This window comes from Pezoporus flaviventris, unplaced genomic scaffold (genome assembly GCF_033815535.1).
Source record: "Pezoporus flaviventris isolate CSIRO_AGI_PZ_B2104156 unplaced genomic scaffold, CSIRO_AGI_Pfla_v1 ptg000001l, whole genome shotgun sequence".
Taxonomy (NCBI): Eukaryota; Metazoa; Chordata; class Aves; order Psittaciformes; family Psittacidae; genus Pezoporus; species Pezoporus flaviventris.
This window is the reverse complement of record NW_026892549.1, coordinates 9,720,121-9,733,543: the sequence shown is the minus strand read 5'-3', so window position 1 is coordinate 9,733,543 and position 13,423 is coordinate 9,720,121. Positions and strand designations below refer to the sequence as shown.

Below are 13,423 nucleotides of genomic sequence, written 5' to 3'. Positions count from 1 at the left end.
TCATCCTGTTCTTTCTAGTTTGCAGATAAAAGAGTACTATTTTTTTCCCATGAAAGCATTACTAATACTTAAAATACACAATAAAGTAAAGCTAATAGCACATTTGGATTGACAAGTCTAGCCTGCCATGGTAGTCAGTTTTAAATTACAAGAAAAATATAATGCTTTGCTCTTGAGTTTGTCCAGTCATAAACAGCAGTGAGGACAGATATTTACAGTAGAATCACCTTCCTGTCACTCTAATATGTCTTATTTTATGACTTTTACCTAGTCAGGTAGTAAATAACACACAGTAAACTACACAAGGTCAGTGAGGACAAAATGCAGATTTCAGGATGAGTAGGGGCTCCACTATTTACTACCACTGTTTATGAGCAGTTTCAATAGATGCTAAAGTGCAGCTTAAGCCTGCATGAAGCTTCATTTATTTCAGAAAGGCTTTCCATAGATAAAGGGGCATGGTTATATAGACCATAGAATCAGGTTTCTGTGTACTGTCACTGCTCAATCAAAAAATAATAAATCCAGCTCCACTGGAAGCAGGTCTCCTCTAAGACTGTGTGCTAATGACACTGCTCTGTTGCACTGATCAATGAGGCTATAGAATGCTTAATTTAATTCAGAGTTTTAAGCAGCAACTCCAAGTTAAAAAAGATTTGAGAAAAAAGAAACTCAAGAAGTCTTTACAAAAAAAATACTAAAAATATTAAACTTACTGTTGTTAGGATGCTCCATAAATACTAGAGTTGTCCAGACAGAAAGACTGAAATTACTAACAACATCTTTTCTTTTCCGTTTGTCTGCCTCTGATCAGATGAATTTCCACCAAATGCCTCAAATAGATGAATAGTTGGCACTTTAATACAAGGATTAGGTTCAAGCTCCATTTTACTATACCCAAAAAGACAGTGTCCAGTCTACAGAATAACAGTAAAAAAACCTCAAGAAATTGTTTCCTAACATTTTCTGTTGTTGCTGCTTAATACAGTTACTTCAGATATTTTAAATTAGTGTATCAAGAGTCAAAAGTAAAAAAGCTGAAGCTCTAATAACACCAACAGTGTTCTTTGCCACTATGCAAGCCCCAGGCAGCAAAAAGCTATGTAAATACTGCAAACTGAAAACTCCTACCAAGCTCCTTAAACGTTGCTCATGAGTACTAAAATTGTGAGTCTAGAAAACTCCCAGAATAACAAAATTCAATTCACCCTAAGAACTGATGAGAAGTGTTTCCAAATCAGATAAGAACAATGACCTTTTCCCTATAAATGTATAAGCAACAGCACGCGTTTCCTTCTTCCAATTATCTTCAAATCTATTGAAATCACAGCATCAAGTCTCTCTTTTGTCCAGCTACAGAAAGAAAATATACAGGGATGTTTTTTCATTTTATACGAAAAAAAACCACAAAACCCAGACTGGGCAGAGACAGGATTGAGAGAAGCCCTGAGGAGAAGGACCTGGTGGTGCTGACTCAATGTGACCCAGCAATCTGCACTTGCAGCACAGAAAGCTAACCATATGCTGGGTTGCATCCAAAGGAGCATGACCAGCAGGTTAAAGGGAGGTGCTTCTCCCCCTCTACTCCACTCTTGTGAGACCCTGACTGCAGTACCGCGTTCAGCTCTGGGGCCCCCCGAGAGACGTGGACCTGCACAAGTGAGTCCAGAAGACTTCCTATGTGTCAGGACACCCTCTATCTATCTAGACTGGTGGCAGGGCAAAATGCAGGGCAATAGACCAGGCATCATAAACAACAACATTCATCCAGTGTACCAACCACATTCACAGCTGGGAACACTAAAAGAACTGAGATATGCAGGTGAAGAGGCAAGCAAATGCATTCGACCACTACAGGATGACACAAATGTTTTGAGAAGTTGTAAGGGTAGCAAACAGTCCATTCACTGAAGAAAAAAATTAATGACTTCAAATGACATTTTAAAACATATATTTACTTAAGCTGAAGGCACCAGGTAGGTCATTCTCTCTGTATCAAATTGAAAGAGCTATTAAGCAGAGTAGGGAAATACATTTAAAATCATAATCACTAACAAACATACTAAATGTTTTCTTTCAGCTAATAACCAATAAATTGCATACAGTGGAAATGCAGTTCATACCAATCTGAGCAATCAGGCTTAGAGAGAAAATGCTTGCCCAGTTTCTTCATTCTAAAGTGCAACCTTTTAAAGTATGAAATTGACTATGAACAAGGTAGACTATACCCCTTCGGCAGAGAATTTTATTTTCTTCAATGTATTCAAGTTACCATAGAACAAAGTCTTCCTCTGTGCTTGTAAACAACCACTGGACTTTAGATTGCCATTGACATAGGCTAGATTTTGACTTTGAATTTTGTTTACTAAGGCATTCCAAATATCTAACACTGAAAAATCATGCTACGGTGAAGAGAGAAATATATACAGATTAAAAAGTCCATAAATATTTTAAACAATTGCCGTACCCACCTGCTACATTAAGCTTTTCAGCAGCTCCCAAGCTAGGAGCAGGAGTGGTAGTATTGTTGGTAGAATTTGCTCCTGTTCCATTAAGCACAAGGTTTTCCACCTTGGACTCTAGCTTCCCAATGCGCTGCAAGATATTATCTAACAAGACAGCAAGTGTCTTCTTCAAATCTACAAATGAAAATGAAAAGTTAACTTGCTTAATAATGCGATGCACACTGTCTGACAGAATCAAAAATAGATACAAGAATGAGACTGGAATATATAAAGACACTTCATCAGTGCAACCCTTTGTCATTAGCAGTTCTATACACTAACATTCCCTACTTTGTTCAGTCTCGGGTACAAATTTCCCTAAATGTATTTTATAAAGCACACTGCAACTCATATATATATCCTATATTCAAGGTGAAGTGTGAGCTTTCATGGATATGCACATGGGAACAGAAAAAGTGCATGCTTTGTAATAGCTCAAGAAGCTGCTTAAATAATAATGAGTCTGAATCTAAATCCATGTTCAAGCACTATTAGAGGAACAGTCTGTGCTCAGTCACTTGGAAACAAAAATCCCCTTTCCAAGAGGGACAGCTTTGCGTCAGTACAAAAACTTTCACCTTCACATGGAACGCAACAAACAGTAACAGAAGTTTGCCTATCAAATGGCATCCCAGAAAAAATTCTCTAATAATTTTTCTTTCCCTTTTCTTTTGTTTGGATTTCTTGCAGTGACCCAGACAGCTGGGCAAACTTAGAGAACTGTGGGCAACAGGGAAAAAATGGACCACTATCAGACTAAACTGTGTAATTATAGTGGCAACAAGCCAAAGAAGATGAAATATAATATTTTTATTTGCTTATTTACCATTGTCTCAAGATTAAAGAATTCAGTGCAATTAATTTACATTATTTTCCCATTTAATTAAATATAATAATTACAGGTGCATATGCTTAATATATTTTCTGCTTTCCACAATTCCAGAATCAAATAACTTTCTGATCTGTAATAGAAAATCTCTCCATACATCTGAAGATTCCTCTGCCCCTAACACCAGCTGCATTTTTGCCACACCTACTTTGTACTATCTCGTTTTATTCTTTATGACTAATCCAATTCTTGTGCAAATGAGATAGTAAATAAAAAAATGCTATTACTTTTCGAAAGCGTATGTTTCTTTTTTCCAGATAAAAGGAGAGCTGTGTTTACTCCATGGAGCTATAAACTGTTTTTTTTTTTTCTTTATAGCTGCGTGTTTTCCTCTGATCTTTAAAGATCAGAAGATGGACTCTTAAGCACTAATAATGATTCGGACTATTTTAAAAGGGTCCAGAGGTCTCTTAATGGTATTGTGTACAGAAGAAAAGGTATGAGAGACTGCTCACCAGAACAAACAAAAAAACCAGCTCCCCGAAAAAACAAACACCACAAAACCAAACAATTGAAGCCTCATTTGAGAAGGGGAGGGCAGAAGCACAGATTCATAATAATTTTTGTAAAACAACTGTTTACTGCTACAAAAATATAATACTCTGTGCATATTTGGACTACAACTTTCAAAAGTAAAGTGATAGATCCAACAGCCCGACAGGTGAATAAAGTAAAAGTGACATAGTGAACAAGCTGTGCAATCACAATTAAGGAATAACTGAAAATCTTCTGGGTGGGTAAAAGCCGCCAAATCAAGCAAACTTAAAACTTATTGTTGAGCATGGAAATCATGACTATGCTCACTAACATCAACCAGAGGGTAAAAATAAAAGCAATAACGAGGCTAAGTAGCAACGGTATTAATTTTCATAGACTAGTGAACCAACTTTACAAATTATCATTAATATTAGTCATTAATGTGTTTAGTCATGAATAGTTAACCTGATCGTTTGCTATCAACAACTCATTTGATGCCAAACAGGACAAATTTACTTGCTTATTAAGTAATTATCTTGCTCAGTTTCATAAAGCATTATTTAATATGACGTTAATCACTCACCATAGCATCTTTGCCTCTAACATTATAACTAAATACATTACCAATATTTTGCATCTTTCCATATTCCTCGTTTGAAAACACCTGTCCAAATTTATCCTTAAACTTAAAATTCCTCTTAGCCGTGGAAGTTGAAATTTCTACAAAAAACTTAGGTTTACCTTCACAGAAGAGTTACATAGTTATTTCACCTATTTTCAGATGTTCTCTAACTTCTCCTAGGAACTTGACCACTGTTGGCAATTCAACTTACTCCTCACTGGGATTTGAAACGGAAAGAATAACACAGGCAACAAGCTGCAGAGGGAGCTTAGTTTAACTATATCCTCTACCCTTAGACCTAGCTAGGACACGTATTAATATAGTTACCTTCAATTTCTGGAGACAACCTGTTTTTTTTGTTTTTTGTTTTGTTTATTTTCTTTAATTCCCCTACCACCAAGTACCCTTACAAGATATATGGCAGATAGGGTTTTGTTTTAAGGCTACACACACAATTCTCTAGGGACCCCTACTTGCTTGGAGGTCTTCAATCTAAAGACTGATCTAGTATTGACTGATTCTAGTATTAACTGATCTAATATTGACTGATACAGTAAAGGCTATTTAGTTTGTATTGCTCTGTAAGATTACAATACTAATTCAACAAATCAGAAGTAACAGAATAACGACAGCTTTGCTTAAGCAATAAAGCAATATAATTGTTAGCTATGCTTAAGATCATAACCTCAGGCTTTAAGGCAAGCAGCTTCACACACTCAAAAAATCTTCTTTTAGGGGAAAAGAGTAAGCATTAAGACTTCATGTCAAACAAGGCACTGAAACTCACAGAGAGTTCTCTACCCTGAGGTAAAAATAATATATTGATCTTAATTTAAGATTATGCCAGATAATTAAACTTAAAAGTTAAGTAAACTGACAAACTGACTGAACAAAGAAGTGAAAGGGGAAAGAAGAAGAAATAAACATAGATCCTTACCAGTAAGGCAAGTTCTTCTTCCACAAGGAATTTCTCAGATCACTGATACACAAACTGAAAAGCTTCCCATGTTTTGCAAAAACAGCAAAAATGGTTTATTTTAGAGCAAGTTCTAACAAATAACCTGAGGCATACTAGATACAGCTACTAGACAGATGTAATAAAAATTAGCAGACAACTTCATTTCCAAGTGACTGGAACTGTAAAATTTTTCCCATTTCATATTTACAAGTGAAGGCTCTTTTCTCCATCTGTGCAGAAAATCCACAGTGTAAAGTATGTCAATTGAGTAGCATTCTGAAGCAAAATGTTTGGACAATTTAGAAGAAACTTTAATAAGATCACCATGTAATCCAGAGCACACACTTACCGTATGCTGTCACTGTCCCAACATAAGGCCCATCAACCACATTTTTATTTTCTTCAGCTAATGCTTTGATATATCTTTTGCTAAGATCCAAAATTTGCTCACGCAGGACTGAACTGCTTTCATGTTGTGTTTGCTGCTGAATAGTAAAATGCAGAAGCATCATTCCCCAAATGAAACCAAAAGTCACCAGAAAAAAGCCAAGTTTCTGAGAGGACAGCTTCCATGGAGAGAATGCCATGATTCCCAACAGCTTCACACAGTTACTATGAAAGTTCCTAAAGCATGAAGCCAAACAGCAAGTCCATGGTCATGGTATCACAGAGCGGAACTCAGTCTTATTCCAACTCCTTAGTCAAAGTATATCCGTATTTCAGTTCCATCCTGTTGTAAAAGGAAAGAAAAGAAACACTGTTACCACAACATATTAGAAGGTTTTACCAGCTGTGGTAGGACTTCACCTTCACTAATACAGGAGTAGACAAAATGCTTTTTTTTTTAAATGTTTAATTTGTCTGTATCAACATTGTACTGTACTAGCCAGAGCACAAAGAAGCCGAGAAAAGCACCGGAAAGAATGAAGAGGGAGTGATGAGTCTGAGCAGGTGCAGAACACCTCTAAGTATACGGATAAAATTCAATGCTTGAAGTGGTTTCTAAGCTGAATTTCAAGGTAAGGCTGCTTTTACATATTTTTTTTTATGTGCATACACGAAACTTTGTGATATTGCCAGTGCGATAACTTAAGACAATTCTCAGCATAATTTAGCTCTCAGAAAAAAGTAATTTTAGCTGGCAGTGACACTGCTTGGAGTTCCTGGCAAGAGCTACAGCATATGGCTAGATAGGTGATCAGGAAACCAGACTCCCCCAGGGGTAAAGAAGAAAAAAAGAAACCTACATTATTTAAGCCAATACACTCTTCTGGCTTACACTGCAAGCAGTCAGAAGGCTGAAATAATCTCCTCTTGCTCCTGTGGGGCCTCTGCCATGCACAGTACTCCTTATTCATAAAACATAGTCCAAAGAGTTTGCCCTTTACAATCAAATTCAAAACACATACACCTAAATGCTACAAGTCTTTTGTACACAAAAATAATGTTCTCAGAACTTTTGACACACTAGGGAAAAAAAAAAGGTATAATGGCTTTCAAGACACTGTAGGACCACCTTTTCATGGTAAACTCAAAAATAAAACCTGGCATGAAGAATCTAAAGGCAAGAAAAGCTCTGTGATGAGGGCTGCAGGCAGGGTCCTTAGCATAAAGCCCAACAAGAAGAAAGGTAATTAAAAGGTAATTAAGTGTAACCTATCATGTTAAACACATGATTTGGTAAAATGTTATCCTTTTAGCTTCATAATGCTTCCAGACAGGATTAGAGAACATAATGCTCCCTTCCATTCTGCTCTGGTACAGATAATGCAGATGTTACTCTTTTTTTTTAATAGGATAATTATACAGACGCCTGCTAGCAGTGCTCTCTGTTTGTTAAAATTGCCTTTGGATTTTCTGCTTTCGCTTGAACCAGCAGTTCTGCAGAGTGACAGAAATACCTTTGGAGCACTTATCTTCCAAAATGTCTTGTGTGTGAGTTTAGCATTATTGACTATTATCGACTGCAGAAGCAAATGTGCACTACACAGTACACTAACATCAGACAAGGCAGTAACTGTACCATGCATGCACATTGCTAACAGCACAATTTGTAGCCATTGTCTGCTTAAGGAGGAATGGTGCAGAAAAATGAATTGCAAGTACAGTGAAAAAGATTACAAAGCCCTCAAGCTGACCTTTTCCACACTTAAAATGCCTCAATAAAGAAAATGATTAGTATCAATAGAGAAAATGAAGTACTCTGTTTAATGTTGCTCTCCATAAAAGTTAATTTTCTAAGAAATGGCAGAGGGAAGTTTTACTTCTCTGAATTTATGTAACTGTAGCCTTGGGACACTCCTGGACTGACTAAAAAGTAGAGTATTGTTATTTCATTAAAACCTGAATGTTTTACTATTCTTTGCAATATCTGGTCTGATAAAATACAGGAAAAAAATCATAGTTTAAAACTATGTCACAAAAAGAAATTGGAAATTTTCTGTATAGAATCCTTCAATGGCTTAATTTCAAGTAAGAATTGACAGTGTCCTCTACAGCAATAGGATTTGCAGCAATAAGTCAGTATTTCTTCCCCAATTATCAGTTGTTTGTGAAGTGGGAAACACTGAATAAAAAAGTCAACCTATCACCACCGTGTTTGAACAGGCAAGTATAAATAATTTTTTTTGACTAGTTGTCTAGGAAGAAAACTGACAGAACAGAATAAACATTACAAACAGTAATAGAAAAATGCAAGTATTTCACAATTTTCTTTTTCAATTTCTAGAACAGAAACAAAGAAGATTACAAAACCAGTGTATGTTTAACATATGAAAACGATCTACTTAAATACAACTGTTGACTTTGCCATTCTGTTTATCAACAGAAGAAAAAAAAAAGCCTTCAATCCCCTCAAAAACTGTAGCAAGGTAGACAGCAAATATTAAAGTTTTGCCATTAGAAAGGATTAAAATTCATTGACAGGTGGAAGAATGGCCCCCATTATTTCAAGTACTAAAAGCAATAAAACCACAAACCAGCCCCATTTTTACTGCCACCTAAGCAATTCCAGTGGCTAGCAACTTGACGAATGCCCAACAATACATACTTAACTGATTATCTTTACAGCACTGCTGGTGTCCATGGAGGATTGTAAAGTGTGCAAGAGAAGAATCTTTGTGCTTTCCACCACCTCTGTGGCTTGGACCCACACCCATACTGACTTCGGTATATGTTTAATCCTAAATTTGCAGATGTCACGGACTGCAATACAACTATTGCCAGTTAATGATTACCACATATCTATAATGACTCATTATGTGGTATCTAAGTGGACAATGGTCAGAAGATATCAAGAAGTTATGTGGAATGAATTATGACAGCAACACAGAAATACCTCTGTATTTCTGTTTTAACAGGGAATTAATAACTGCAATGAGCAACAGTTGAAAAACTAAACATACTTCTTTTCTACTGCAATCAATCATGGACTTTCATCACGCTTACTAACTACTTATCATAGAATCATAGAATAATTAGGGTTGGAAAGGACCTTAAGATCATCTAGTTCCAACCCCCCTGCCATGGGCAGAGACACCTTACGCTAGTTATATTGATAGTATATGTCAGTTATGACTACCAAGTAAGCCATTCCTAAATGTAAAGTAGTAGAACATTATCCTTATTCTCCCCCTTCCCTTAAAAATGTTTGCAAAGGAGCTGATCCTGTTAACTATTAAGGCCTTTTCCTGGCCTAGTCTTCAAAATACACAATAGGAGTCATATCTGAAGAGGATATGGAAACATGTATTTGCACATGCCTCTAAGGAATGACAGGCTTTTTTGTTCCATTGGAGCTTGGGGTTTTTTCTAACCTCTGGAAAGAGGCTGTCTCACTCTAAGACAACTCCTGAAACAATTCCAGCATTCTGTGAACTCGGTATGCCATACTTGTGAGGTTGTTCATAAAACCGTTAAGAAGATAATTCCTCTTGATTTACTGAGAGTAGCTAATGTACCAAAACTAAATGCCAAGTGTGAAAAACAGGGTGAAAGTGAAAAGATATACAGGGCAAGAAAAACTTTAATACAGAACAGCTTTGTTATATTCTTCCTTAAATTTAACTCTGACAAAAATCTCCCCCCAGTTAAACCAATACACTGGTGTTTTGTTGTGATTTGTTACGCTTCAAACAGACAAGTTACACCCTTTGTGAAAAATGGCACGATTTAAAACAGAACTACCTCTACCCTTGACAAAAATGATTAGCACATTTTTTTGGAAAAGGCTAACTTTGTACCCATTTAAACAAGTGTAAGAATTCTGAATTCCTAAAAGAACTAAGACTATTAAACAGCTTCATTAAAACCACATTTTCCCCTGTTCTGTATTTAATAAAATCCTGTTCAACAGCTGGTCAATTCATTGGTTACAGAGGATAACATTACCAGGTCTGTGCCATCAAACAAAAAACCCCACATGCTATTTAGAATCATATCAGGAAAGGACTCCAATGCTGAAGTGATCTGTACTTCAGTGAGGCAAATCACAGTTCTCGGCATTTTAAGACTTTATAATCTTTCCCTTTTTATTTATTTTTTTTTTTAACTGCTTAAAAGAGAGTACAATCTTCATGTGAACAGATTTTGGTGACACATAATCCATGTATTTGTCTTCACAATTAAAAAGGAGAATTAATCATCTTCAAGATATTAAACAATGTTTATTTGTACATAGGACATATAAAAAGCCTGATGCTCTCTGTCTAATCTGTACCTACGTAAGAAGTAGTACTTACTCAGGGTAACCTTGGAACAGCACTATCCTCAGGATAGTCAGGATTCAACTGTTCATCAGTTTAATGCAGTGCTGTTCATCACTACCCTTCACAGTTATTACAACCTTAACTTTCTGTAGCCAAAGCAGAAGCTGTTCCACCCATAAAAGTAACTGAAGATTAAGTAGTATTTAATTATTTACTTGTTATGAACTCAAACATTAGTAAACTTACAGAGCATGACTAGTAAACAATGTATATGCAGTTTTGTACCAAGCAGCTCAGCAAAAATAGTATTGCCACTGCTATGAACAGGCCTCAAGCCCTATGCTGTGTTCCTATTGCAAATGTACAAGGCCCAAATTCTGGCCTCTTATGCTTGTGAAATTATTAGGAGAACTTGTTGTGTGAATTAGAACTAGAGCTGGGTACCAGGTGCCTCTTGTTACGGCATACAGCTTAGATATGAGATAACAACACAGGCCTTGAAAATACGGGCACAGGTTGAAACTAGAGGCCCCAGAACCATAAGCAACCCAGTGAGGGTCAATTCTTGGTCACTGCTGAAGTGCAACCTTGAGATTTGGAAAAACCCTGCTTTTCTTTCAATAGCAGCAAATGCTGAAAAGGAGGAATAAAACTGCTAAGCAAGAAGAAAAGCCACCTGTGACAGCCTGGAACATCAAGGACCATAGCTATCTGCGCTAAATACATGGCACCAGCTCTATGGTACCGTGTGCTCACAATTAATTGATAGTGACATTGTTACAGACTAATTATTTTGAATATGCAGTGGTAATGATTAGGAAGATCTAGCCATTAGCAATGTATACTGCTAATGAGTACCAATTTAGTGAGGTTTTGTTATAAAATTTAAAGCTGGGTTAAACAACTGTTGTAGCAGCCTTCCGGACCTTCAGTCACAGGAATCTCTCATTCTCTTCTTACATATATATCCATACACAAATGACACAAATTCAGTTGCAGCACTGTACCACCATGCTTGATGCTGCGTAATTACTGTACCACAATCAGCCTCTTAAAAAACCCCACACTAGGATCTTAACGCAAATACTGATCTATTTCCTAGATTTTTCTCTGAAGAGAGCACACTGTACTTCCGTTTGCAACTGTTTGCAGAACAACTTGCTACAGACCAGCCGAGGACATCTAGACATAAATTTCTTTTGTTCTTATGAAGCGTATGTTAACCTAAAAACTAATGATAATTCAAGTCCCAGTCTGCCAACACACCGGGTTTACAGCCAAAAAACACAGTGGTGAGTAAAAACACCTGCCATATCCTAGCACTTCTCTGCTAAGGGATGCCAGGAGTCATGCTTCGTGCAGAAGCTGATGTAATGCATCTCAAAAGGGATAGGCAATCCTCTAAAACCTCCTTACTAGGAGCAATGAGTCCAAACTGGGACTGCTAGGTTTTAACAGTTTAAACAAGACATGCTTCAACATACACAAAAGCTGGGATTCCAGGCTGATGTTCACTGTCCCCTCCTGCAGCTGCACTGCCTAAACAGATGTGAGCTATATCCCAGCTGAATGCAAGTTAATGTATTTCCTGGTACTGCTGTTCTTCATTCCTGCAGGAGTATCTCAGCAGATGTCTCACCCCAGCTGGCCAATCTGTGTTCTGAAATACTGCAATCCATATTGAACCCACCCAGCCCCTTTTTTATTTAATGCAAGATCTTGGCTTTCTTTAGCCTTTATGGAGCCTGAATATACCTTTCCTTCTTCCAAAATACAGCATTAACAATGGGATAAGATGCAGCTTACCACTTAAATACAGTCAAAAGAAATCAAAGAAGAGTCCTATGTTGTGTCGGTACAATGTAAGAAAGGATAAACTAGATCAAAGAAGAAAAAAGATGCTCGATTCCTGCAAGTATACTCGCATTTCAAAATGATGTGTGCTCACACAGGCAGTCTCCATTCCCAGCACCTCAGGAAGAAGAGGTAGATGAAAAATCACAGAACTGTCCCAAACTCGTGTTTATGCATGCTTTTGCTAACTGTATGCTTTATAATTTAAGTTCCTTAGCATATAAAATAAATGCATAAAACCACTTCCTTAGCTTCATGGAAAGTCTTAAGTCTTGCTTTTTCTCTGCTGCTAAATTTTATTTTCAGCAATGCTTCTGCCAACCCATTCTTTTCTCCCAGCTGACAGATGTCACTATGTCTTCCCTCTCATCACTCATCTACAGTTAAAATGGCACTGCATACTGTGCCTGAAGCGCAATCCCATGAAGTGAGAAAAGCAGAACAACACTGGGTCACAACAGTAGAAGCAGGACAGATGGACTGAGGGAGAACAAGAATATAAATACTCTGGGTTTGGTTTTTTTTATAGGCTGAAGGGAAGATGACATGTTTGCTTCTGTAAGTGTACATGTAGTAAAAACTGGCAGGAGGGGGTGGGATGAAAGTTGAAGGAGAAAAAAGCAGCCTTGATAAGATGCCATGAAACAAAAGTAAATTTTCAGCTTCAGCAAGCACCTTGCCTTCACTTTCAAAAAGAAACTCTCCACCTAGACACAGTTTGGGTGGCAACCCCACCTTAATTTCCGCACGTGGGTCTGTGGTTTCAGGGAATACTCCAACACGTTCCCAGTTTTCTACCTAGCACATAATTTTCTATAGTTTAGTCCTACAGAAATTAAACCATCACATGTTCTTCCTATCATGTTGTTTGCTTACTCTGGTATTTCAGGGAAGAAAGAGTGAAAAAGGGAGGAAGGTTTACACAGAAGACAAAGGAAAAACGATTACAGGAAAAATCCTTATGGATTGATATCCTTATAGTTCAGATACTGTTAATCAATTAAAAACACTCCAGGCAATACATGTAGTACCATAATCACAAACTAATCTGATCTTCTTTTAATGAAGTGCTTGGAGATAAAAACGTCGGACCCCCCCCCCCCAAACCCCAAAAACAAGACAAAATCCAACAAATTTTAGGAATAGGACATCCCTGAACCTCAGAAAAGCAGAAATATTCCTGACCTTGAACAAATAAAATAAATCCACATTTTAACAGTCATTTATTGGTGTCCTGGGTTCAGCAGTAGCAGTTGTTTTTGTCCTTCTTAGTAGCTGGTGCAGTGCTGCATTTTTGACTTTCAGCCTGGGAACAACACTGATAAGACCGATGTTTTTAGTTGCTGCCAAGTGATGCTTACTCCAACCAAGGACTTTTCAGTCTCATGCTCTGCCAGGGAGGAGGAACACGGG

The 13,423-nt window shown here is 37.2% G+C and overlaps 2 protein-coding genes across 4 annotated transcripts in view; one reads left to right on the top strand and one right to left on the bottom strand.

Annotated features, from left to right (window-relative positions):
• ZRANB3 (zinc finger RANBP2-type containing 3) overlaps window positions 1-13,423 on the top strand; it is a 487,195-nt gene that overhangs the window by 349,431 nt on the left and 124,341 nt on the right. The window lies entirely within an intron of this gene.
• MGAT5 (alpha-1,6-mannosylglycoprotein 6-beta-N-acetylglucosaminyltransferase) overlaps window positions 1-13,423 on the bottom strand; it is a 126,148-nt gene that overhangs the window by 69,475 nt on the left and 43,250 nt on the right. For all 3 annotated transcript variants that reach the window (XM_061443912.1, XM_061443987.1, XM_061444059.1), the window contains 2 exons: window positions 5,800-6,180; window positions 2,472-2,639 (listed from right to left, as the gene is read on the bottom strand). In XM_061443912.1, the coding sequence (XP_061299896.1) occupies window positions 2,472-2,639; window positions 5,800-6,037 (406 nt within the window). In that variant the 5' untranslated portion in view covers window positions 6,038-6,180. The remainder of the gene's footprint in view (window positions 1-2,471; window positions 2,640-5,799; window positions 6,181-13,423) is intronic.